The sequence below is a fragment of the Misgurnus anguillicaudatus genome, chromosome 11, assembly GCF_027580225.2.
Source record: "Misgurnus anguillicaudatus chromosome 11, ASM2758022v2, whole genome shotgun sequence".
NCBI lineage: Eukaryota > Metazoa > Chordata > Actinopteri > Cypriniformes > Cobitidae > Misgurnus > Misgurnus anguillicaudatus.
The window spans coordinates 10,951,111-10,976,448 of NC_073347.2; the positions used below are offsets into that span (position 1 = coordinate 10,951,111).

The 25,338-nt window shown below is 36.1% G+C and overlaps 1 protein-coding gene across 1 annotated transcript in view; it reads left to right on the forward strand.

Moving 5' to 3' along the window:
* prkceb (protein kinase C, epsilon b) overlaps window positions 1–25,338 on the forward strand; it is a 106,677-nt gene that overhangs the window by 61,672 nt on the left and 19,667 nt on the right. Inside the window, exon 11 of the mRNA XM_055170496.2 lies at window positions 18,772–18,926. Within this exon, the coding sequence (XP_055026471.1) occupies window positions 18,772–18,926 (155 nt within the window). The remainder of the gene's footprint in view (window positions 1–18,771; window positions 18,927–25,338) is intronic.

The window sequence follows — 25,338 nt, forward strand, 5'->3', positions numbered from 1 at the left end:
TTACACACCCAACTCAGAAATAAAAAAAAACATAAGATGAAGAAATTTACTTTTATGCCTCCAAAACACTTTTTTTTCAATATCTTAACCAAAACACATCAAAACTTCTCACAAATTCATAGGAGATCATCTTATGACAGTAAGAGAAAAAAAACAAAAGCACAGATTGCTCGGCCCTGTATAAATACACTCACCGAAAGAATTATTAGGAACACCTGTTCAATTTCTCATTAATGCAATGGTGTAATGATTTGATGTTTTCTTGGCACACTTTAGGCCCCTTAGTGCCAATTGGGCATCGTTTAAATGCCATGGCCTACCTGAGCATTGTTTCTGACCACGTACATCCCTTTATGACCACCATGTACCCATTCTCTGATGGCTACTTCCAGCAGGAGTGTCACAAAGCTCAAATCATTTCAAATTGGTTTCTTGAACATGACAATGAGTTCACTGTACTAAAATGGCCCCCACAGTCACCAGATCTCAACCCAATAGAGCATCTTTGGGATGTGGTGGAACGGGAGCTTCATGCCCGTGATGTGCATCCCACAAATCTCTATCAACTGCAAGATGTTATCAATATGGGCCAACATTTCTTAAGAACGCTTTCAGCACCTTGTTGAATCAATGCCACATAGAATTAAGGCAGTTCTGAAATCGAAAGGGGGTCAAGCACAGTATTAGTATGGTGTTCCTAATAATCCTTTAGGAGAGTGTAAAGGAGCTGCGATTAACCCTTCGTTAGTTTGTGCCCCGCTCACCCCTACTATTAGTGTGCACTTAGTGTATATAAAATAAATGCCCGAGACTGATTAAAGGAATAGTCATTTTCAATATTAAAATATGTTATTACCTTAACTAAGAATTGTTGATACATCCCTCTATCATCTGTGTGCGTGCACGTAAGTGCTGGAGCGCGCTGCGACGCTTCAACAGCATTTAGCTTAGCCCCATTCATTCAATGGTACCATTTAGAGATAAAGTTAGAAGTGACCAAACACATCAACCTTTTTCCTATTTAAGACGAGTAGTTATACGAGCAAGTTTGGTGGTACAAAATAAAACGTAGCGCTTTTCTAAGCGGATTTAAAAGAGGAACTATATTTTATGGCGTAATAGCATTTTTGGGAGTACTTCGACTCGGCGCAGTAACACCCTCCCTCTCCCATTATGAGAGTGAGAAGGGGAGCAGACTTTTCAGGCGAGTCGAAGTACTCCCAAAAGTGTTTACATACTTCAAGTTTACTAACACGGGGAAGAAAGCTGTGCACATCAATCCCCATTTCATGAGATCTTTATCATGTTCTTGATCTGTTCTACACACACACACTGCTACTGGATTAGCAGAACCTTGCCGCTGATGACATGCATATACAAACACACACACACAGACTTTAGCTCTCTTTTGTGTTTGGCTAAGAACCCTAAATAAGTGCTCCCTGACACAGAAGGGAAAGCACCTGTTTGACAGGAACATTTCTTTTACGGTCTATTATAAGCCAACATCAGATAAACTCTTAAGGTCAACCTTTTTAATTCTCATTTAGTCTCTCTCGGTCTGCTGGTGTGATAATGCGTTCAGATTGAGAACAGCAGCAGCCTCAGCCAGAGCGAACCTCATGTGGACAACGTGTTTATTTTCCTCCACTAAAACCTGAACGCAGCCATCATGACGGCATCCTCCGCTCTAATTTATTTACTTCTGCAGTTTCCCCAAACAAGCAAAAAGGACATTGTGTCCTTACAGCAGCACAGACAAATGGGAGGAGGTGAAGAAAAGGAGGGGCTCAGATGGGAAAGGGCACAGCCAGAGAGCTAGTTTAGGATGAAAGACCGTTAACAGGGTGGATGGAGGAGAACGCGAGTTCAAAAAGCTCTTAAAAGGGAAAATGATGATGAGCAGTAATTTTACTGACAGTTGCATTGCGGAAGGGTCACGGCTATTTCGTCACTTGTATTTATGATAGGAAATGATTGTGGGTGATGAGGAGGGTGAACGATTTCTGGCCATCAGGAAATGTTTCTTCCACAAGTTAACTTATAATTGAAAATTTACCCATAGTTTCATTAATTGGAATTTTAACATACAAACTCTTTAAAGGTCACCTAATATGAGAAATTTACTTTTTGTTTTTTAAACATAATTGTGAGTCACCTGTGTGTAAAAAAATCTGCCCACTCCTTTTTATAAAATCCCTGTAAAACCTCAAAAGTCTCATAGGACAAGTTGACAAGCCATTTTCTGAGCAAACTGATGTCACTTTGTGCAGGCCCCACCCACAACAGTCCAAAGTACAGCTAACAAGCCAAAGAACCCAGAAATAAGTTTTTATACGCTGTCAACCTCAAAAAACGAGCGTTTAAAGACACAAAAGTGGAAAACAGGCAACTTTTCATATTACTCATATTAGTAGAACTGCGTCCACTAGGGAGAAATGTAGTCGACGATCCACTTTTTTCTCCTTAAAGGCTGGGTTTTACTGCTCGACAGCTTATAAAAACTTATTTCTGGGTTATTTGGCTTGTTAGCTGTACATATTGTCACACAACAGCTTTTAGGCATTATTGGTTTTTTTGTTATAAGCCAGAAATGACAAGGAGGCGGCCTCTCGCTATACAAAGTCAATGGAGACGGTTGGATTGTTTTCCCCCCGGTCACTTAGCTACATTAACGTATCTGTAAATAACTGAGATAATAAATGTTATTTGTAATAGCAATGTTGTGCTGAATGATTCATGTAAATACTGATGGCAACGAGATGCGATTTATTGCGTTTACACTGTGACCTGTAAGCTTTTCATCGACCTTCTCAACAATAAAATTATTAATATAACCCTATGCATATGCATAGTTAAGGCCCTTTTGGTGACTTCGAGATGATATAGAGTCTTTCTGTCCAAAAATCATCAATTGCCTCCTGTGAAATGTCTCCTACTGTGACAGCTGCCATAGCGCCCATCACCGAATGTTGATTTTTTTGTCCGAGTGAGTGGAGGGGGCGTGGCTTAGCCATAGGTCAATTCATCACCCCACGTTAATTGTGAACAATGAAGTAAGGTGATAGTCTTATTAAAACTGTGTATGTTTTTGGTATAGATGGAGAGGGAAGCAGCAGCTCATTTGCATTTAAAGAGACACAAAAACTTCACTTTTTTCATGCACACCCAATGGGCCTTTTCAATGAATTATATAAAATGTATTTGGACCTGAAACTTCAAAGGCACATTCTGGGGACACCGAAGACTAAAATTACAAATTGCCATATTGGGTGACCTTTAAGACTAATTTCTAGCTGGATAGGTTGTCTGGGTGCAAAAATCTTTAAAGGTGGTAGGAAAAAGATTGAGTATGTACTTCGATATAGGCAAAGTTTCCCTATGTATTGTTTGTGTTTGGACGGTTTCTAAATGGAACATGCAAAATTTTGTGAAAGTGAGGCTCCAGAGCAAAGTCCTGCAGACTGCAGACGCAAGTCGATTGACAGTGACGTATGAGCGCCGCCCGCCATCAGTCAGTGTAGTGTTGAGCGTGAAAAGACAACATGGAGCGCGGAAGAGAACAAGACTATGCAGCGTTTAATGCTTGGAAGTACCGACATTACTTTGAGTTTAACCCAGTTAAAGGTGACAAAAACATCAGCGTCCGCTGTACACTCTGCGTGGGAATAAAACTTTTATCTACAGCGAAAACTTTCACCTCAAATCATGACCGCTGCGGTTCCATCTCATACACGTTCACGTGAAATCTGATGTAAACTACAGACTATATTTACCTGTATTTCGTGGATTATACGCATTTGTGGACAAAAATGGTCATTTGCATACAGTATAATCCCTTAAATGGTTCTCTTAATTAAGGGTAATCGTTAAATGTTTCACGACAGCGACCCAGGTTTGTTGTTATAAAATACTATTGTTGCCGTGGAGATGCAACAGAAAAAACGTAAGTTTTTTTTGCAACACTCTTAACTCATTCACCGCCAGCCTTTTTGAGAAAAGTTGCCCACCTGCATTTTTGTGATTTTAACAAAAGTTTCACAAAATTCCTTGCAGGAAAAATCATTTTCTATAAATATATAAACATACAAATTATATTAAATTAAAGAACACACCCTCTGCTTTCAAACAAACAATAAACAAACAAACAAACAAAATGGGGAAAAAACGTTTCATTATATATTTACTTTTTCTACTTAATTTAACCACTGAAATATGGATATTTCTCTTCAAAAATACAACATTTTGAGCAAAAAGCTTAAAAAATTGCGTTTCTGTAAAGGAATTTATGTTAGAGATCAGACTCAGAATGACTATCAAACATAAAGGCAGTTAAAATAACAATTAAATCTTAATTTAAACTTCCCTTTTTGATAAATTCGATTTGCGGTATTACACTTTCAATTCGTCCAAAAAGGCATATTTATTAGTTAAATATGAACTCATAAATGATGAGATAACTCGTCAATGGCGGTGAATGAGTTAAGTTTAAATTAAACATAAGGATGAATTTAAGAGAAAATTACACTTAAGGTGCCTTATGCAACCGGGCCCTGTTGCTTTATACTGTAGCATATTCAGGTCGTGCATCATGTTTTTTAAAAGTAATTAGTAAAGTAACTAGTAAAGTAACTAATTACTTTTGAAAATAAGTAATCAGTAAAGTAACGGGATTACTTTCTTAGGGAAGTAATCAGTAACTAATTACTATTTCCAAGTAACTTGACCAACACTTCTTCCGATTGGGATCCACAGACTGAATCTAGGGAACTTATTGAGATACACGGAAAGTGTTTTAAAACAGCGTTTGTGCCCATGGATGTGTGTGTGTGACCATCCGCTGTGGTGGCAGCTTTTTCCAGTCACAGATATGTGAGCGTATGGCTCATGTGTTTAAAAAAGCCCCCTTCACTAATACTAAAATGACCAGTAGGTGGCAGAATGATACAAATGGTGAAGGGATTACTGTGGTGTTCCGTAATTAGTAGAATATCGCATGACTGAGAAAGGCTCTTTGCCAATCAGATTCGAGAACCAGAAAGAACTGTTGTATAATGTAAACTTATGCACTAATACAAAAGTGTGACTAAAATGTGTTGTAGCTGTCTATCTATTCAGCACTTGGTCTTCTTTCTCTGGCGTCATTGTGGTGAAGGCTCTTCTCTGATGTCCACATAATATGCAAAGAGGAGCAGCTTCTTGTGTGTAGAAGATCTCTCTGATTCGGATGGATCCATCAGCCTCTTCTTCTCACAAACTGGGACAGTTGAGTTTCTCCCACAAGGGCTGTTTGATCCTCAGACCAAACCCTGGCTGTAGGGACGAAGCCAACCAGAGGGCTTTCTTGCATTGGATCCAATGTGAAGTGATAGATGTCCTAAAAGTCCTCCACGGAGCGGCCGTTGATGTAGAGAGGTTCTTCTGCTGCCATGTCCGCAGATGGTGCTGAGACTGGAGGCCTGAAAAGTGCTGGGCAAAGGTCAGGAATAACAGCGGTGTTGTGCATGTACCTGTCCTCCAGCGTCTGGTGGTCCTCCTGCAGCTCAGCATCTCTCTTCCTCTTCTTCGGTGGCTGAACGGCTCTGGAGATGCAGCTGTAGGTGTGGTCCAACCCGGTCACGTCCGCCATCACTGGGAGGTCCGCTTCATTCAACACCCTGAACCTGGAAACACTCAACTGGCCTACACAGTAATCATCCAAAAAATGTTCAAGACAAACTCTCTTTCAGAGGCCATACTCACATGTGAAGGTCCTCACCGTGCTCGTCATCATGAAGATATCAACAAGATGTAGTTTATGTAGTTTTGGGTTTTGTTTTCCCTTAATAATAAAAACCTTAATTTAAAAACTGCATGTTGGGTTCACTTGTGTTATTTTTTGACTAATATTCAAATTAGTTTGATGATCTGAAACATTAAAGTGTGACAAATATGCAATAACATAAGAAATCTGGAGGGGGACAACACTGTTTCACATCATATCTTGTTGAAAAATCAACCGTTTTTCAGCAAGTAAACACAATAATTTTTTTATATATTTACATAAATCAACATTCGACCTAAAAAAATTTACAATTACTTTTCATTATTATTTTACTTTTCAATATTATATCCAGCCGTTATGCTTATCACCTCTTAGTTTTGATATCTTGTCTAAAAGAATCTCAGAATATTGATGGTTTTAAAGCCATGACAGGGAAATTATTTTAACTTTTCAAAAGTCACACTCAAATACAGTTAAGGAATAAGAAATAGCTATTCATTTATTGAAAAAAGAAAGTAAAACCATAAGTGAATTTGGTGTGACCTCTGCAGGAAAGGGTGTAGCCTTTAAGCCATGTTTAGAAACAGAATTATTGGCAGATGTATCTTTAATATTGCGAACAGGAGTTTGCCTGTTTTGGAGTGACCTGCTGTTGAGTTTATTTTGTACCAGAAAGAGGTGATTGCCATTAGCCTTACATAATGTGTCTCTGATCTTTATCAGACCTGATCTCTATTCCATATGCTGTTTGTTTTGTTTTCAGTTCTCTCTCAGACACACACACACACACACACACACACACACACACACACGCTGCATTGGCCTACTTGGATCAGACATTTTACAGACCAGATGTGCTATGCCATTTTTCTTTTAAACAATGAAACTAAAGCAGCTACATCTAAGTTAGAAAGGCACTCGGCCTCGGCCTAGACACAAACTTTTCCAGAAAATGGAAACGTTTTGTCAGTCATTTAAATTGATCATTTCTCACAGATTTGACATGTATCCCACATTTGTTTTTGGACACAGATTATACGCTTTTGCTCTCCAGCATTTTAATCAGATCTTGAAGTGAATGAATGCAGGTGTGTGTTACTTTTTCCATCTCTTTTCTTGCTTTCTCTCCTCTCATCGGTTCTTTGTTGTCTCACGAGTAGCATTGCAGATTGACCTCTTGTTGACATGCTCGCTCCATTTCATGTTCCCTCAATGCCTAATTTGCCATCAGGCACTGCCAAGGACGGCCTTGCCTAGACTTGCTCTCCCTCCACACATCAGGCTCAGCATCAGCGGTGCTGTGGTCCTACACTGAGCTCGTGTACACACTAACATTAATAACACATTAATAACATTAATAAAAATAAACATTAATAACACTATGGGCCAGATTTACTAACAGCTTGCGTTAAATAACTATTTACATAAGACGCGCAATTGATCATTGGCTCTGAAAAGGTGTGGTCTAGTTATTGACTGACCTTATTGCATATGCATTTCTAGGAGTTTCCCTTTCAGACGCAATTTTTTTGGGATTATTTAAGTAATTCATGCAACATGATTTACTAATGTTTTCACGTGTGATATTACTGGGAAAAAGCATGTTTTAAATTATTTTTAGCAATTATTGCTAACAACTCGGAGGTATTGTAAACCGGAAGTGCACATTAAATAGCGCGAGCTTCGTCAGATAGCGTCTACTTCAAAATGCAAAATATACGTTAGCAGCCAATGTTAATCGTTAATGATTTGGGACAAATATGAGGTTATTTAATGTTAAACTATGTGAGTGGTGCTCTGTGGCGCGATTGGGATTTGAGCAACTTCCTGAGTCACAGCACCTGGCAGGGCCGGTGTGCGTATACTCATAGAAAACAATGTGTTTGATTTTTTTTTTAGAACGGCGTGGCGCTGAGCTGCGCGGCCGGTGTGCGATCCCCTTTACACACCCCAAATTTTCAGCTGCGATGTCCGTGGTGCTAAACTCAAGATCAGCTTTGCTTATTTGCAACCCTGAACTAATTTGCGCTGCTATTAGTAGATTGCTTTGATCATTGTTGAAATCAGCTGTTGCGACTGTGTTATTTAATATGCACTTTTTTAGTAAATAACACACAGATATTACCACTCCCATCGGCGCTTCTTTGGAATTGAGCTCTCACGCTATTTGCCCCATTTAGTAATTCTGGCCTTAAATATACACAAACAGAGTAATACTTTGCTTGCTATAGTAATAACAGTAAATTATGCATAATTACTTGTAACTAAACCAAACCTAATATTAACTCTTTATTTTAAACAGAAAGTTCTTTGCATGTTAAAAATTATTTTTTGAAAATTGGTTCTTCTATGGCAGGGGTCTCAAACTGGCTTGGGAACATTTCTGAGAGCTATTTCAACGTGTTAAACACTAAATCTAAATGTACTGTTTCAATTGTATACATTATTAAACAATTGTTAAAAGTGCTATATAAATAAAATTGAATTTAAAAAAATGTAATATTTTATAACAGTAAGTAAATATAAGACCTGGATGACATCACATTTATTTGTTGTTTGCACCATAATTCTTAATTCTGTGTAACTTGAACCTGTTGTACACACACATGAACAAATGAAGAGTTTGGTTCCAAAACGCAATAAATCCATTTTGACAAATTTTGGTAAAAACGTGTTTTCTATACCAAGAAAGTGACAAGATGAAAACAACTATTTTCTGTTACAAACTTTCACATAGCATCTTTAGGTTATAAAAACATAAAAAATTCAAATCCATAAGTTGATTTTCAAAGATTTATTATAAAAACGGATTATTTTTTCCACAAAATGCAATAAATCCATGACAAGTTTTTATTCAAAATGCTATAAATCTATTGAATATAAATCTATATAAATGTGCATTCATCTTTGCCATGTTATATTCATTTAGTTGACTAGTTGTACACACTAATTAAAAATATAAACATTAATGTCATTAATCAAAACACTTACTTTGTCATATTAAGATCACTGTCATTGCGGTTACGACGTCGCTTAACGTCTTTCACAGCAATCAGCTGTAAAATGTTTTTGGTCCTGCTCGATTTTCGTTGACTTTGAGTAAAATTATGTAAAGTTTTTCATAAGATCCTCTGGGGTCGATGTGTTAGCATGAGAAGCTTGATGCTGTCGGGAGAACAAGCAACCGAGTGCCTATCGCGGAAATTATTAGATGTTGATAGCTTACGTTTCTTTCCCGTCACAGAAAACCATCACAGGTTTATCAATGCAATTAAAGTATTATTTTGTTTTGTTTGTTGATCACGAAGTACAAAGTAGATGAGGAAAACTAGGACTCCGTGTACTCAGCGCGTCCGCCATTGTTTGTTTACATTGCGTGACTGGTGGGCTGTAATTTCAGGAATGGATTTATTGCGTTCTGTAAAAAGGAGGAGTGGCGTTTATCGCATTTTGGGAAAAAAGGGAGAAAAGATGACAGAATAACACGGCGGATATTGGATTTTGCGTAAAATTAAGAATTTACTTTTAACTACTGACCTGATATAATACTGATTTTGGCAGTAACTCATTTTTTTCAAAAATGGCGTTTATCGCGTTTTGGAACCAAACTCTTCACATACACTGCTTCATGTTCAAACAAAAATATTTGGTTATTACATTTATTGTTTTTTCCTAACCCCAGCTGGAAGAAAGCTCGGGTCTAAGAAGGTTAAATAACCTTTTCTATTAAAACCTTGCACTAAACTAACAATTTTCAGTTTTTGAATACATTTACGGCTCGTAACTGCTCATCCGAGTGTCATGTGTTGCTCGTGTTTTCAAAATATGTGTTTGTTGCATGATGTGAACCATCTGCATCATGTGTTTTATCAAAATAAGTGCCTGCTGCACACGTGTCAAAACCGTTTGTGATAAATGAGACACGTTCACAAAATTTACGCAAGACACTCCCTTAACACTAAACTCTGATTATGCATGAGATTATGCAAGTATCTGGCAAACACAAGCGTCTCTTTTATCATAAACCCTTTAGATGCATCTGCAGCATGCACTTATTTTGACAAGACACATGATGCACATAGGTTCACTTGATGCGCTGAACACATATTTTGAAATGATGAACCACACACATGATGGGCTACAAACATGTTGTGACGAACTTCGCATTGAGCGCCCTCGAAAAAAGAGGTCACTGTCTGCCACTGACTTTTCTGAACTATTATAATTGTTGTTATTATAACTATTGACATAATTATGTTCCATCTCTGTTATTCCATGGTTTTAATGATTTGCTATTATAGTAATATGTGGAAAAAGTGAAAGTGACCCTAAAACCTTTAAATCGGTATATGTTACAAAAGTTAGTTGGGCAGAAAAAATATATTATATTATATTATATTAATAATACAGATCAAAATAATTTGTAGTTGCTATGGTTCAGTTTCCCTGTAAGCGGAACTGATATTATACACCATTGAGACAGTAATGGCGGCCTCCATGGGTTAAAATCAGTATTACAAGTTGAGCTTTTTATAATTACATTATTTAATGTGTTTCTATGTTTTTAAGAATCCTTAAAATAGATAAATATATGTTTCCTTATAGGATGTGTGTGTGCTGCATTATTGGTTACATCCATTCTTCAAAAACAGGAAATCCCAAATATAGACTAAACAATAAATAAACCTTTTAAAACAGAGTCAGGATGGGAATCTTCTCCATCACAGCTTTGGAAGCCACATTAAGTCCCAGGCATGACAGAGATTAGCAGAAATGCTCTTCCTAGAAAGTGCACTCTTGATGAACCAAAGTTTCATCACGGTTTCAGACGGCAATCAGCTACGGGATCGGACTAGAGCTCTTATCCACCTAATTACAGCTAAGCAATGTAAATAACATTATACAAGCAGCTCAAGTGCCTATGGAAACTTAAGGGGATGAAAACTTTCAGGCAGTGAAAGAATTTTAGGATTGTACTAAATTAAATGTTTTTTTTTTCTTTTCCTTTCGCTCCGTCAGATGATGTTCTCAAAGTTTTCCTGCTCCGTTCCAGTTTGGTTCATTTACCCACTTCATTTCTTAATCAAGGTCATGAATTGGCATTTCTTTCTCTTTTTTTGGCTCATCTCTGCTGGTTGGCAGCGGGTTGTCTTGGCTGGGCTCCCTAACGTTTCTCTTGCTGCCCCATTAATCGCAGTCAGATTGTGGTCGCTGGCATTGCGACATCTGTGTACACACACAGCCTTACTTGTCTGGATTTCTGCAGAGAATATAAAAGACAGAGCGAACACCATTAGCACGCTTTACCGATACATGTTTTGACTTAACGCCTTTAATTCAAAGCACATAATTGACTCAAGGATCAAATCCACCTTGAGTTTGTTTAACAAAATGCTTATGAATGGACTTTAGACATTTTAGTTCTTTTTTATTTATTTTGTTCAGTAATAATGAGTTTGTTGCAGATGGCTAGCTTAAAAATGATTGGATAAGACTGATAAAGGGTTGAAGGAAAAGAACTTATGCATGGAGAGAGATTTGTTTGATTTGTCTGTCACATCAGGAGCTTTATATAGTGATTATAAAATTTGCTTCAAGCGGGCACTGGAAATTATGTTTTACTGTAGTCAAAGATAAAAGGTTATCTTTTCCCTAGTCTTTTTAGTAAGTGATTTAAAAAAAATGTATTTGTTAAAAATAAAGAATGCATTAGCTTAATTAATAATATAGACAGTAGCCTTTAAAAACGTCCTAATATATAACATTTACGTACAAACATGTATACATTTGTTACCACTATATACCTCTGAGGTACTAATATGCACTCTTGAGATGTAAAGGTGTACTTTTAGAGAGGGTACAGCCCCAGTGACGGCTAAGGACCATTTTTTTACCATTTTGTCCAATAGTGTAGAATTAATATATAAACATACTGGCATTATGTAATTGGAGTATTTTTTCTAAATTAATTGTAATAAACTTCCTAATATTACCTAAAATTTATAAATACTGTATTGTGCCGAATACAAGATGACCCCCCAAAAGTCTACCTTTTGGAAAAAATGCTTTTTTAAGACCAACTCTTGACTTTTATAAAGAAAATGCGTTAATCTGAAAATACGTTTCACAAGTCAAAGGAAACCAGTTTCTTTAATACTTTTCATACACTGTAAAACATTCTTTGCTGCCCTAATTTTAAGTTTAATCAACTCAGATTTACAAGTCATTTCAACTCTTTACAAAAATTAAGTTGACTTAATTTAACTAGATTTTATAAGTTAAAATAACTCATCTTTGGTCAAGATAAATAATAAGTTAAAATTTCTTAAAAAAACGAGTTGATTAAACGAAAAAATAAGGCAGCAACACATTTTTTTACAGTATATGGCATACAGTACCATACATAACCTGCAGTCCATCTGGATTTAATAACAATTATAAAACGGCTCGTTCTGGTTCTTCATTCTGATTGGTTGAAACGCGTTCCAAACCGTGATAAAATACCCTGGTAAACCCACGGTTCAGACCGCATCACAAGTATCACTGGGACACTGTTGCTGCGTACTGATTTATGAAAATAAACACCTCAGTCTTTAATCATTTTTTAATTTTTCTACCTTTGCACAATTATGGCGATATCCAGATAAATGTCAATAAATAAAACATAAATGTCAATAAAGAGAAAACGTTCTCTGAGGTTTTTTGTCTTATTGATATTTCCGCTATTATCCACAAGATGGCAATCTTACCCAACTTAAACACTGAGGCATTCACTCGACACAACAGCGTTGTGGTGGATTTAGCGTGACGTGTGTTTTGATCAAATATATTAAATTACAACTTATTTGTGTTTTATTTTATAAAATCCCGCTAACGTTATGCATATGAAGTAACCGTTTTATAAACGCAATCTTGGGGTTTATTGCTTTATTAGGCCGTACATCTGATTGTGAATAAACACGTACACTGTAAAAAAGGTTTGTTAGTTCAACTGTATTAGTTAAACTATTTTAAGTCAACTTATATTTTTTAAGTTAAATAAACTCAAAATATTAAGGCAACCAGGTACATTTTTTTAAAGTTGAACCAACAAATCTTATTATACAGTGTAGCCTATTAATATTTCATTACCGTATAAGTCTCCCTTACTGGAAACAACTGATCAGGTTGCTTCAGTCCAGGTAAACGTATTTGGGGCCACCTACTGCATTTTTGCTGATTGACACACTGTAAAAAGCGAAAAGTTGGATCAACTTAAAAAATGACTTCAATTGGTACGTTTTTTCGACTTAAATTTTTCCCTTAGTTAAACAAGTTAAAAAAAAACTTTTTAGTGTTACCTACATTGTGAAAAAAAGACTTCTCTGCCTTAAAATTTTTAATTATAAACTCGAATTTACAAGTGACAGTTACAACTAGAGATGAGTTGTTTTAACTACAGGTGAGTTGTTATAACTCTCAACTATATTTTATAAGTTGTGACAACTCATCTCTGTTGACATGACTTGTAAATCTAAGTTGATTTAACAAAAATTTTTAAGGCAGCCAAGTATATTTTACAGTGTATTGATGTCATTTTTTAAGTAGATTGAACTTTTACTTTTTACAACGCATGTAATTGTCTAGCTTAAATATAAGACATCATAATTTATTAAAAAGCTAAATATATATACAAATTCTTAAATCAAGATGTATTTTCTAGAGGAGCAAAATGGCCTTAGAAAATATGTCTATTTTTTTTTGACAAAAAATATAATATTTAGGTAAATGTGTGCTTTAAAAAAAGATTTTTTTCTCACCCCATTGGCAGATTTTTGCTTGTTTTAAGCACACATTCACTTAAATTGTATATTTTTTGTATAAAAACTAGAAAAAACAATTTTCTTAGGTCATTTTGCTCATAAAGAAAACAAGACAAAAATACTAAGTTAGAAAGTCATTTTTTCCAGTGCAGTTAATGTGCTTTTGTTGTCACATTTGTATAGTATCAGGCTGCGTGACTGTAGGTACACCCAAAAATCTCATTCTATTAAAAATTATAGTGTACTGTATGAGGTGTAGTGTTGACTTGTCAGTCATGTTGTCCCAGCATTCATGTTTTCAACACTCTTCTCTACTCTCGGCTTAATGTACACTTTTCTCTATATAAACATTTCTCACAGAACTGTGTGTTCTCAAACACAGCTTTTTATATTTAACATAGTGACACGCTCATACTTGAAAAACCATGTGAAGGCCAATCAAGAGCATTATGAGACACAGAGAGAGAGAGAGAGAGAGAGAGAGAGAGACGTCAGCCCTGTGCATTGTTCTCTTTTTAGAAACTCTTGCTGTATTGATGGACATTATAAATAACTTGGATGATAAATCGGTCAAATTCTTGGAAAGAAAATAACATCAGTTCCGAGTCATTGCTCCTACACAACATTGTTTGTGTAAATGTACACAACACAAACACACATCACATGCAAATGTTATACATCATGCAATGCACTGAAGTGTTTTCAGTGATAAATGATCCACACTGTGTGTCATAAATATACATTAATGTACTTTTAAAACACATCATATGTGTGCATATCTACTCTATCTCTCAGTATATCACACAAACAGGTTCATGTGTGTTTGTTTAGAGTGAGGCATTGAGTGATTGTGCTGTACGTGCACATCTGTCCTCCTGTATGTACTGTATATAGAAGGCACAGTATTGTACTGTATGTCTGTGTTGAAGTGTTCAAGAATATTGTGTTTTGATTTTGCTATTGTCAAACAGTTTGTCTTCTTGTTTGTTCAGTGACTGTGTGCAGGTGTGCATTTGCGTTGTAGTGTTAATATGACTTAATCTCAACTGAGAAATTAAATGTGTTTGTAGCATAGCAGCATTCAATGTTCCTGTAGCTTAATTGGTCGAACATTGCATTAGGGGAACAAAATGGTTGTGGGTTCAATTCGCAGGGAACACACATACTTATAAAATGTATCGCTGAAACACACTGTAAGCAGCTTTGGATAAAAGTGTCTGCCGAATGCATACATTTTAGATGCCAGTATCTGGATTTTTATATGTTTAGAAACATTTGGCATAAAAAGCTAAAAAAAACAAGCAACATACACTGTCAAGCGAGCGTAAAAACTTTTTTGTGAATCAAGGGATTTTTCAATCGAAATTTGTTGTTTCCATCACTCGTTTTCGATGCAATATTTTAAAATGCGCATAAGGTCATGGTTACATTTAGACATTTTTTGCTTTGTACTTAGGATAAGCATTCTTGATTAATATCCAGGGCCACACACACACAATACTTTCTGTACTGAAATCATAATTATATCCTGTTGCTATCAGCTTCACAAACTGTCTATTTGTTAGGCTGGAGTGTGTTAATCTCACGATAGGGAACAGCAATTACAACAGGAAGAGAAATGATGGCCAACTTTAGCTGATGTACTGACTTTGTCACTTTAGGTTATAAAACTGTCCTCAAGAAATTGAGGGAAAAACTACTTATTGAATATAGTTCTCATTTGTTTGTTTGTACGTACAGTATGTGTGTTTTATGTAAGGTGTGCATTCATTCATGCACTACAGGTATGTAATGAAGCCCAGATGATGTATTTTGTGCAACAGCTTGTTGGGTGTTGGTGGTTATCTGTCGATCAGGTCTTTTCTCTTGCATGGCACGGGGACGCCAGTATCTGTACATTTCTAATTAGAGTCAGGAAATGTTTATTGGCATTTGATTGGGTGGGCCTTTGCTGTGACTCTGGGCACATTTTAAACAAACTATTTCAGCATCCTGTTTAAATTCGCTTTCATTGCAAAGGGATAAGGCGAGGCAGACTGCCTTACAATTACATGAGATATTGTACCTCTTTCAAATTCATCATTTCAAATCACCATTCTACATATAACCAAATGATGCAGTTGCATTGGATCTGTACCGATTAAATATCACACACACACATATTGCTTGCATTTTTTAGCCAAATATATAATTTCTTCTCCACATATAGAATAATTAAATGTTAATTGGCAATATCCTCCACACCCACAGAAGACTATATTTAAAATGAAGGTTTGATGTCCCTACTGACACTAAATGGAAAGGCAAAAATAACTATTGTTTTGTTTGTCAAACACTTCCCGTCTTCCATTGTTTGGACAGACAGATAGTCCTGATGCCACTGGCGGAGCCACATATCTAAAATGTCATATTGCAATATTTATTTTTATTTGTTTGCTTTTTTTATTTTGGGCTTGGGTAAGGGTTGTTAATAAAAATATTATATTATTTTTCGGTCAAATAGAATGATGCCCATGTAACACTTAATTCAGTTTTGGGGCGATGAAAATTAGTTTTTGCTTGGTCTTTGTAAATATTGCATATTAAATTAATTTTAGCTTAAAAATGCAGTTATGTATTGAGAAATTGCCGCAGTGTAATGGTATACATGATATGGTTGAGGTACTGTTGCAAACAGGTTCTTCTTGGTAACCAACATGCAGCTGTTGAAACAATGTCGGTGTTTGATCACAGTGATTCTTAAAACGGTGCAGAATATTTGTATGTCTGCTGACTAGGGCATGAGTCACATAGCTGGACCTGCAGTATGTGTGGGTACGATATATATCTTGATTCTGTGCAACGACGTGCATGACCCACTAAAGATAATGCATTATTTTCTATTCTGCGGAACAGGGCAACGGGTTCATGTTTTCTAAGAACGCCTGCGTGCTTCTCTCTGATCTATGATTAGCAGGCATATGTTGTCTGCCACTGATTTTTGACTTCCATTTACTCTCTAAAAAATGCTGGGTAATTTTCAACCCAACGTTGGGTCAAAAAGGGGCCAACCCAGCTGTTGTGATAAATTAACCCGGAAAATGTTTATATTTTACCCACAATAGGTTAAAACAACCCAGCATATGCTAAACTACAACCCACTCACTGGATTGGGTTTGGCCTTTTTTATATATTAAAATAACTCCGCAAATTTCAACCCAAAGGGTTGGGTTTGACCCTTTTTGACCTAATGCTGGGTTGAAAATAACCCAGCATTTTGTTATTTGTGGGAAAGCATTTCCTATGAGAAGTCCATTCCCATTCATATCGCCTTTTATACTGTAGGTTTGAGATTTATATTTCTTATTTGTAATTTCTATACATTTCAGCATATGTCATTACTAGAGTTGGGTACCGAAACACTTATGGCCGTTATCTAACCGGATCGTATAATCTGATTGGCTGTCATTACAATTTACTGTTTTAAATCTTGACTAGTGATGAGATGCTGTAACTTATAAAAATTTTAATTGCTTTGTGTTTTAATGTTGAGCACTACACTCTAAAAATGGCAGGTTATTTTCAACCCAGCGTTGGGTTAAAAAGCAACGAACGAGGCTGTTGGGTTAAATTAAACCCCAGAAATGTATATATCTCACCCAACAATGGGTTAAAACAACTCATCATTTTGGGTTAAAGCAATCCAGCATAGGCTAATTTACCCATTGGGGTTGGGTTCATCCCTCTTTAACCCAACACTGCCTTGAAAATTACCCAGAATTTTGTTATTTGTGAGAAAGCATTTCCTATGAAAAGTTAATTGCCATTTATATCTCCTTGTATACTGTAGGATTGAGATTTCATATTCATAATTTATATCGGCACAGTCATTACTCCTTACACAGGTGCACATCTTTTTTTTTTGAAAGTGTAATTTACTTTACTTTACTTTACTTTACTTTACTTTACTTTACTTTACTTTACTTTACTTTACTTTACTTTATATGTCGTGGTGTTGTAGATGTCTGCACTGGAAGCTTCAAATACCAAAAAAATTGTGTGTGCAAGCAAACCATTAAAGGAAATTAAAAAAGTTTTGTTCTGTATTGAAAATCCCTCATACATAAAAAAATAAATGTAAAAAATCATTAGTCAGTCAAGTTAGAGATATAAATCTGTGTATCAACTTGCTGAATCAGTCAAGATTCTTGATGAGCAAAATTACTAAGAAAATAAGTCTAGTTTTTAGACAAAAATATAAGAAAATTTGTGATTAAGACAAGCAAAAAAATCTGTCAGCGCTATAAAAATTTTACATAAATATTTCTTAGATCAAGTGTTTAAGAAAAAGTTAACTTACAGTATTTAAAAAAAAAAATCTTACTCCATTGGCAGTTTTTTATTTGCTTGTTTTAAGCACAAATTCACTTAAATTTAGATTTTTTTTTGGTCTAAAACAAATTATTTTCTTGGGTCATTCTGCTCATTAAAAAAAAACATTGTTATTATAGGAATTGTATGATATTTGTACTGAAAACAAAGCAACAATACTAAATAATTATTAATACGCTCGCTTGTAAAGTTTATTCATAGTCGCTGTATTTTGCTACTTATGTTGTCTATCGATTTTTCTGTGTCTCCCTTGCTTCTATTAATGTAAAGCTGCTTTGAAACCGGTTGAATTTATTTGTTTATTTTATTTGAAAGAAAGAAAAAGGGGAACAATACATATTAATGAACATTTTCACAAATGTAAATATGTCAGATTATAGCCTTAGGCTAATTTCCATCTGCAGGCCGCTTGGCAGATTGATGTTACACGCCAGTTAATAAACACAATTACCAATTGTGAAAAGCGCTATATAAATAAAATTGAATTGATTGAATAAGAAAGTAATTTTTTGCAGTGTACCCATTCATATATTCCCTCGCGTAGTAGTGTAAACTTTGGGTTGTTAGGGTTCAAGAAATGTCCCTTATTTTCAAATCCCAATGTTGAAGGGTATATCTTAAGTCTCTAGTTGTGCTATTATAAATTTACCTTTACATTTATGCATTTGGCAGATTCCAAAGCGACATGTTTATCAATCCATGTGTTCCCTGGGATCAAACCCATGACCTTTTGCATTGCTAGTACTCTACAAACTAAGCTACAGGAACCCTGAATGTATGTATGTGTATGTTTCTAATAGCTAACTGATAAATCTGCACTTTATTTGTCTTCAGGATCGTTTATTCTTTGTCATGGAATATGTCAACGGTGGAGACCTGATGTTCCAGATCCAGCGTTCCCGGAAATTCGATGAAGCTCGTTCACGGTTTTACGCTGCGGAGGTGACGTCGGCTCTCATGTTCCTGCACCAAAACGGAGTCATTTACAGGTAATGCATTGTAGGGCAATTGGCCATTATACAGGCTGGGTCAAAGAACATTCAGACAGTGCTATTACAAACTTTAAATTATGTTTTTCTTCTTATTCTGTTTTTCACTGATAGACACAGCGTCATTGTTAAATAATATCAGATATAGCAAAAAATGCAGGGTCAAGAGCTCAAATACCAATGTAGCACGCAGAAGATACAATTCAACTTTGGTCAGATTTCAACATGATCACCATTGGACAGAAAGTTAACTACGTGTTCCAAGTGTTTTTTTCTATTTTAATCCAGCAGGCAGATCATTTATTATCTCAGTCGGCTGTCACGCAACCCTACACAAATTAGGCCTTAAGAAAGTCAAATGGAGTTTGTATTACACAAACTGAGTTTTGTATTTTGCCCAGAGACAGGAGCACTTGTCTGCCTTGTTTACCTCAGGTTGTTTACTTTGATGAGCTATGTGCAATGATTTATGCGTTCCCAGACAGTTTGTTTACACTCTCAATTGTGTGTCATTAACCACACACAACGGGCAGAGCTTTGGGGCTGGATGGGTAGACTTTGCTTGGGACAAGTCTCATCCAATGCTGGCTTCTGTTGAATGTGGAATCTGTCTTTACGGTCCAAAAACGGCCATGTTATTTACATACAGTTGACTTTATGCAAACAAAGGCTCAGGTTTGTCCCTCAGCAACGGTCAAAATACTGTACACACCTGCACTGTTCGAAAAAGGTACAAAACTGTCACTGGGGTGATAGCAGAAAATGTATCATATAGGTACAGATATGTACTTCTGAGATACTTCCTTAAGGTACTTTTTGAAAATGCTACCGCCCCGGTGACATCTTTTATACCTTATTTTCTACTCACTCTGTACTATTTGTACAGTTTGGGCACTTTTCATTTAAAGTAAGCCAAGAAGCTTATAGATCAAACTTTTGAAACATCGCAATTACATAAATTGTGAAGTGAACAATGAACATGCCTTTGATCTGCAGCATATATCATATATCTGTATAATAATGTGCTATTTCATATAGTGAATGAGTTTTGTAAGCATTAGACCATTGTTAACATGCACATCTCCAAGTTCACTAGAAAAGTGTGATTATTCTAAACATAGCATGCAGAACGAATCTATAAGATTGAGAGCCTTAGGCATCATGACCCCATCTTCCTCTCACCCCTTCTGGTCCTCACTGAACCCAATGACCTGTGAGTTTCCTCACCCACCCGTTCTCAGACTGGTCTTGAGATCTTTCTGGTCATGGGCAGGAAGAGAGTCTCATTTGGAGTTTAATGCTGTATTGAATGAAATCCACCCTGTCTTCCTGAGCCCACACTTGCAGAGTCTAAAGGAAATGGAGGTTTCTTATGAAAGTAGGGCATTTAAGCAGGTCAGCAAACGTTTGGAGGTTTTAATGAAACTTTAAGAGTTTTTTGTGTTTTTGCCTGTGTAAGTAACACAAAACCATGCTGTTATACTGTGAGACACAATGTGTAATTGGTCTTACAAGCAAGTTAAAAGGATTTAGAGCCAATGGTGTCGTGGACAGTACTCCAACATATGGTGCAGACGCACTTCTGGTGACCCGTGTTCGAATCTCGGCTCGCGGTCCTTTGACGATCCCATACCCATCTCTCCACCCTGTACTTTCCTGTCGTCTTCTTAAATACTGTCTATCAAATAAAGGCAAAAATGTCCCAAAAATGTATTTGATACTGTAGGTAGATGTTCAACCAGGAGATATTCTTCTTGGGTTAATAGGGCAAAACATCTATTGCATGATGGTTGGCTCCCAGATGATATCTTGTCATTATAATATATTAAGTATATGTTATTATATTCTTTCACTGCAACACTGCATGCGCAGGATTGTGAGATATCAGGGAGCAAAGTAAAAAATAACCATGTGAAGTAAACAGTTACTTTATGTGATTTGGACCTCTGTGTGATGTTTTATAAAACAGTTAGTTCCAGTCCTTAAAGGGGTCATGACATGTGTTTTTATTTATTTATTATGTTCCCTGATGTGTCGTTATAATATTACTAAAGGTTTTTGCTCTGTTTTTCATCATCTTTTTGAAAGTCTAATTTGTTTGTTTCCCCTGAGCGTTCAGTGTCCCGTCCACTTCTATGATTGACAGCCTACATGCTGCTACTACTGTAGCTTTACTACTACAAATACAACATCTCAAACTGTCTCTTTAAGCACATTAGAGGAGGAGGGAAAAATTCTGCATAAAAAGTGCATAAAATAAAAAATATCCTCTTGAAAAGCACCCCCACTCTGGCCCAAACCATGAAAAGACCTACTTTCACTAAAAGGGTTGTTTTTACTAAACCATTTAGAGTATAAGCATAACTATGTTATCATTAGAATGAAGACACGTTGAGCTTCATTTTCCAGGTTTCAAAAGATAAAGATACAATTTTTTAAGATAAAATTTTAAAAAGTTATAGGGCCCTATTTTAACGATCTAAGCGCATTGTCTAAACTAAAGCGCACAGCGCAACGTCTAAATGGGCGTGTCCGAATCCACTTTTGCTAATTTAACGACGGGAAAAATGGTTTGTGCGCGGAGCGCATGGTCGAAAAGGGTTGGTACAATTTTTTTAATTAGAAATGGGAGTATTTCGGGCGTAACGTGCAATAAACCAATGAGAGTCTCAGCTCTCATCCCCTTTAAAAGCCTGTTGCGCTGGCCTGTAGGGATGTCTAATCCCTATTTAGATAACGGAGTTTGTAAACTGAAAAACTAAGCTGAGGAAGAAGACCACCAATTAAGATTAATGTTAAACAATTTTGTTGTTTTCACTTGTATTGAAATTGTTATTTTGGATTAAAACCTTTAAAACCCGTTTTCTTTTAGTCATGGAAGTAAAAAAGCAGGCTTATAGTTGCTTTAAATGTATGGCTATCCAATATCATCAAAAAAATAATAATTTACAAGTATGTAAGAAAAGGTTTGTACTCAAAAAATACTTTATTTGTAACAAACAGGAGATAAAGAATTTACAAACGGCTTCAGCACTTGGACAGCATCACGAGATTTTTTTAAGCATTACTTAAAAATGTTTCTCATCTCACCATATCCGCAGGTACACAGTCATCATATACAATACATCCGTGAGGTAGCATTTAAAAAAACATTTAAAAACAGATGCATTTGTTTAAAGCATTTATTTACTTACCAGGCTGCAGGTGAAGCAGCTCTTTGTGCCTTCTAACGTCTCATAATTAGTCCTCATTTATGTCCAAGACACTCAATAATAATCTTTTACATTCAATCCTTTAATCTTTCATATTTAAAAGCGTTTTTGTGCTGCTGTGCATTCATGTATGTGTTAAGCAAACCCGCTTTGTCGTCCCGTTTAGGGGCATATTACTAATGCGCTCTTTAAATTACAAAAAAATACATATTGCGCCTATTTTAGTTGCCTCAAAATAGCAACGTGCCAACAATGCGCCTGAACACACCTCGTTTTCAGACCAGAATGCCCAAGGAAGCAAAAGGGGGCGCAAATGCATTTGCTATTTAAACAACGCGGCGCTAAACGTGAAAATTATAATTGCGCAGGGTGGAAAATAGCAAATGACACTTGCGTTGCGCATTGCGCCGGGTGTAAGATAGAGCACAGAAAGGCTGAAGTACATTGTAATAATTTTTTTTTGCATAACATCTTTTTTAATACAAAAATCTTAATGATAAATATGTGTGTGAAACCTAGAAATGCAATGATGCCAAAGCCACAAGTCTGAAAAAGTTATGTTTTACGTTTAAAGTCAATAGGCCCAAAAATGAGGTAATTGCAAGAGTTTTTGTAAGACTAGTGCCTTTTCTAAGTGCCAGTCAGCATCTCATATACAATGTTACGATGTAAATAGTCCTCAGATTGCATATTATATTCTATTACAAGACGTTCATGCGAAATCTGATGTAAACAATGGACAATATATCTATATTTCACGGATTATATGCATTTGTGGACAAAAAAGGTCATTGGAGGTATTCTATAAGATGGTTTTAAAGAGTTATTCACATATCTGAAACAGACTGGATTCGCGATCGTTATATCAACACAAAGGTAAGGAGTCCCGTTTATATTTTGCATGTTGTCATCTGGACTTCTGTAACAAAATACAACATTTATGATGCTAGAGCATCTGTATTGCAAAACAGAGACCATACACTGATGCTAAACCCGTAGACTAGGCTTGGGCGGTATCCAAATTTTGATACCATCAAACCGCCTCCCTATTTTTCCCCGGTATGCGGTATTACCGAGAATAATTATAAAATTATGACGTAATCAGACAGCGTCACTATAATGTTGGCTAAACCCTTCAGCAACTGAATACCAAACACTAATACTGAAATAACAAAATAACATGCACAACAATATTAACAACTTTTATTAGCAACAACTAGCAGTTTATAAAAAAGATAAATACAAAAGGTCAAACAGAATTAACCAGTTGTCGGTTAAAAAAATTATCTCTAAATTAGGCTATTATAGACAGTGGACTAAACGCGACTACAGTTAGCCATCTCATTCCAATTTCCAGGATATTTTTGTTTGAAGTGAACAAATCCCTCACACTCAATATTTCGTAACTCGCCTGTTTGTACTTATAAACCAATAAAAACATTTGGCGCAAGGTCACGGCATTTGGGTTCTGGCGCGAGGTCACGGCGTTTGGTTTTGTGCACTCACATTGCATCAAGCTAAAATTTAATCAAAGCAACAGTCTCAGACTTGAAGAAAATTGCTGAACATTTAAACCTATTTTCTGCACATTCCGGCATATTTTAATCAAATAAAGAAAGTCCTCCTTCTGTTAACTTATATTTCTGCATATTCCAGCATATAAAATAAAAATATTTTTTGTAAAATCCAGCAATTAAATAATTAAAACGAAAGTCTTTCCTGGTTGTATTCCAAATTATTAACATTCACGTCTTTTAACAGTAAAGTGCAGATTAAGTTTTGTTTTTGTAAATCATTAGACATTTTTACCACTTAATTAGGTTTTGCTTTGTAGAAAGCCTTTCTTTAAAGTGAATTTCGTTTTGTATAAATTGTGTCTTAATTTTAATAAATGTTTTATCAACCAATTGCATGTATTTAATAAATGAAAAGCAAATATAGACAATATAATAACCGTGACATGGAGGCGCCGGCACGGCGCGTTCGCTTGCATTGCATTGTTAACTAGAACGCACGGACCTCATCATAAATTAATGAAACTCATACATTAGCATTAAATATATTTGCTGCATTCTTTCTAAAACAGACAAGGGCTTTCTCGCGGCTCGCATCAGCAAAGCATTGCATCGTCCATGTTGCACTTAACAGAAGTTGACACTTTTGTATAATTATTATTACTTTTTCATTTTTCAAAAACACAAGAGTTGTTCTAGTCGTTACTAGAAGGCACAGAGTGAGTTAGACCTGCCTTGGCGGTGCGTCTTTTATGCATTCTGAAGGTGCCTGTTTTATCGTGTTGCCGTCTATTAGGCAACATTCCGCACAAGTTGGGTTTAGATTTGGAAATACATTACATCTACATTTCAGTGCTAACTGATAAGGTGATGATGATCATCATCTTTCTTTATTATTTTTAGCACTACCTCAAACTTAAGCGGCGTCTGTCATTTTCTTAAATAAGCCGCGGCAATGTTTCAAATGTGCTTCTAATAAGACAAACGCCTTTATTTTCCACGCGATCACCTTACCAAAACCATTTTGAAACTAAGGAGTCATTTGTCCTCCGATTACATACAAGCAGCATACAAGCTCCGCGGCGACGCGTTTGCGGGAACGATGTTTCGGATGAGCCGGAGGCAGAGCAGCAGAGAGATGCGACAGAGTTGCGAAATTGCAGGCGCAGCTCGAAATGGCTGTTATTTCAAACAGCGTAACTTGTTTTAAATTAATCAGTTAATGGCTCGGTGGTCGGTGAAGAAAAGGATTAGTTTTCGCCATTCCTAATTTAATATTTAATCCTTGTCTGCTATAAAAGTTCATTGTTTTTTTTTAAATGCCGGTATGGCGGTATAGAAACTGATACCTTTGCTAATTTTAGATCCCGCGGTATACCATATTACCGTATTACCGCCCAAGCCTACCGTAGACCTTTTAAACGATGTATAGTAATGTTAATATTCTTAATGTTTGTAGACAGTAGGCTATATAGATATTGTTAGCAGTGTTAAAAAAACCTGACGTCATCCCGCACCCGAGCTAGTGCGCTTCGAGATGTTAAGTGCTTTATTGAGTTTTATTTATATAAGAAAACATGCACATGAACTAAGATGGAAACACTTCCGCCGAATAATCTAGATGCACATCAAAAACTTTAAAGCGTTGGATGGACTAACTGGACTTGCGTAGCGGACTCAATGTCT